At 43.1% G+C, this 2612-nt stretch overlaps 1 protein-coding gene across 1 annotated transcript; it reads right to left on the reverse strand.

Moving 5' to 3' along the window:
• Positions 1-1715: 1715 nt before the first annotated feature.
• LOC119912736 lies at positions 1716-2612 on the reverse strand (the record flags this gene model as incomplete). The annotated part of the gene is made up of 1 exon (XM_038732031.1): positions 1716-2612. A coding segment is annotated over one exon (897 nt), but the record flags the coding sequence as incomplete, so codon positions are not given.

Raw genomic sequence — 2612 nt, forward strand, 5'->3', positions numbered from 1 at the left:
AACTGAACCATTAATAACTAATGAATTACCAGAAATTTGTGTAATTATCAAGTTATACTCAAGGACCTAAAGCCTTGGGCGAACAAGCAAATCTTTAGGTGGTGCCCTGGTTTGGAGGTAATATTCATTTTCATAACTTTATTAAAAATTATATGTAGGGTAAGACCTGCTACAATGGAGGAGACAACATCAGCACATGCTCTGAGTGCCTGCCCAGGAATGATGTCAGGTCCTGCTGCCTTGCGAGGGTTTATCTTCCTCAGGGCTCTGTTCACCTGGTCAGGTGAGACTGTTAGTGGGGGGGATGAGGTCATCCAGCAGGTTGTTTGTAGTGCTGATGGTGTTGATGGTGATCTTGTAGTCCGTGATGTGCTGCAAGAATTGTAGCTGTCCATCCTCTCCCTGTACTGCAGGACACTAACTCACACACTTTCAGTGTTTCCTCTATATGCATTCAGCAATGGTGCACCACCGCGGTGGTGCACTGCCGCTGCAGAATCACGACCACCACTACTAAAATTAAACTATGCGCTACAAATGTTTTCATTCACACACTGTGCGAGCACGGCAGCACTCAACGCTCGGCTCGCTACCTCTTCTCATTCTATGCAGAACATACGTGACAGATGGTGTTATAAGAGCAACGTAACTCTGAATTAGGAGGTGCGTAGCAAGTGTTTGATTGTCCGAGTGGCGAGCGGCCATTTTCACCATTATGATGGATGATAGCTTTCTGTCCAGAGCCAAAAATATAGAAAAACATCTCTAGTCCTTTCTTTAGTTTCAGGTAGCCAAATCTAAGCCCAGTGGCGGAAATTAACAAATTAGTACTGTACTTAAGTACACAATGTATTGAAAAATTGTACTTTTTACTTTATCTGACAGCTTCAGTTACTAGTTACTTTGAAAAATAAGCTTTTTATACACAAAATTCAATTCAATTCAATTTTATTTATATAGCACCAAATCACACACAGTTATCTCACAGCGCTTTTCATAAAAGAGCAGGTCTAGACCATACTCTGTGATAATATTTACAGAAGCCCAACAGTTCCCACCAAGAGCAGCACTAGGCGACAGAGGCAAGGAAAAACTTCCTTTTAAGAGGCATAAACCTCGAGCAGAACCATGGCTCAGGGTGGGCGGCCATCTGCCTCGACCGGTTGGGGTGAGAGAGAGAGAGAGAGAGAGAGATGTAAGGAGAGAGAGAGAGGGATGGAAGGAGAGAGAGAGGGGAGGGAGGCAGCCTACACAAATATACACACAGAGGTACAGACAGTAAAGGTGATGTTGCTATAGACTAAATGAAAAATGGTACAGATATTTATAGTAGTGTTAATGATAACAATCATAATGTTAATGATTATAATAACAATAATAACAATAAGACTAGTAACAATAGTCGTTGCAGCAGAGGGTGTCGAGCAGGAACACGGGGGCAGCAGGTGACCCGCAACCACAGATCCAGACTCCACAGCTCCAGAGCCAAAACACCTGCAGGAAGTGATAGGAGGAGAGAGGAGAGGGACGAGAAACACAAGACTACCAGAAAGGGGAGAAGTTGTGTTAGTAACATGCAATAATGGGATGAGGTTGCATACAGAGGGAGAGAAAGTAGAGGAGAGAGGAGCTCAGTGCATCATGGGAAATCCCCCGGCAGTCTAGGCCTATAGCAGCATAACTAAGGGATGGTTCAGGACTCACCTGAGCCAGCCCTAACTATAAGCTTTATCAAAGAGGAAAGTCTTAAGCCTACTCTTAAATGTGGAGATGGTGTCTGCCTCCTGAACCCAAACTGGAACCTGGTTCCACAGGAGAGGAGCTTGATAGCTGAACGCTCTGGCTCCTAGTCTACTTTTGGAGACTCTAGGAACCACAAGTAACCCTGCATTCTGGGAGCGCAGTGCTCTGGTGGGGTAGTAAGGTACTATGAGCTCTTTAAGATAAGATGGTGCCTGACCATTAAGAGCTTTGTAGGTAAGAAGAATGATTTTAAATTCTATTCTGGATTTTACTGGAAGCCAATGCAAAGAAGCTAAAACAGGAGAAATGTGATCTCTTTTCCTGGTTCCTGTCAGAACACATGCTGCAGCATTCTGGATCAGCTGAAGAGTCTTAATGGACTTTTTCGAGCAGCCTGATAATAAGGAATTGCAGTAATCCAGCCTAGAAGTAACAAATGCATGGACTAGTTTTTCTGCATCATTTTTAGACAGGATGTTCCTGATTTTCGCAATATTACGTAGGTGAAAAAAGGCGGTCCTTGAAATTTGCTTAATGTGAGACTTAAACGACATGTCCTGATCAAAGATAACTCCAAGATTCCTCACAGTGGTGCTGGAGGCCAAGGCGATGCCATCCAGGGAAACTATATCTTTAGATAATGCGTCACGGAGGTGCTTAGGCCCCAGAGCAATAACTTCAGTTTTATCTGAGTTTAACATTAGATAATTACAGGACATCCAGGTTTTAACATGCTGAAGGCACATTTGAAGTTTAGCTAACTGATGAGTTTCATCTGGCTTGATCGATAGATATAACTGAGTATCACCTGCATAACAATGAAAGCTTATGGAATGTTTCCTGATAATATTGCCTAAAGGAAGCATATA

The sequence above is a fragment of the Micropterus salmoides genome, unplaced genomic scaffold, assembly GCF_014851395.1.
Source record: "Micropterus salmoides isolate LMB-PRFRI ecotype aquatic unplaced genomic scaffold, ASM1485139v1 Ms_hic_scaffold_2, whole genome shotgun sequence".
Taxonomy (NCBI): domain Eukaryota; kingdom Metazoa; phylum Chordata; class Actinopteri; order Centrarchiformes; family Centrarchidae; genus Micropterus; species Micropterus salmoides.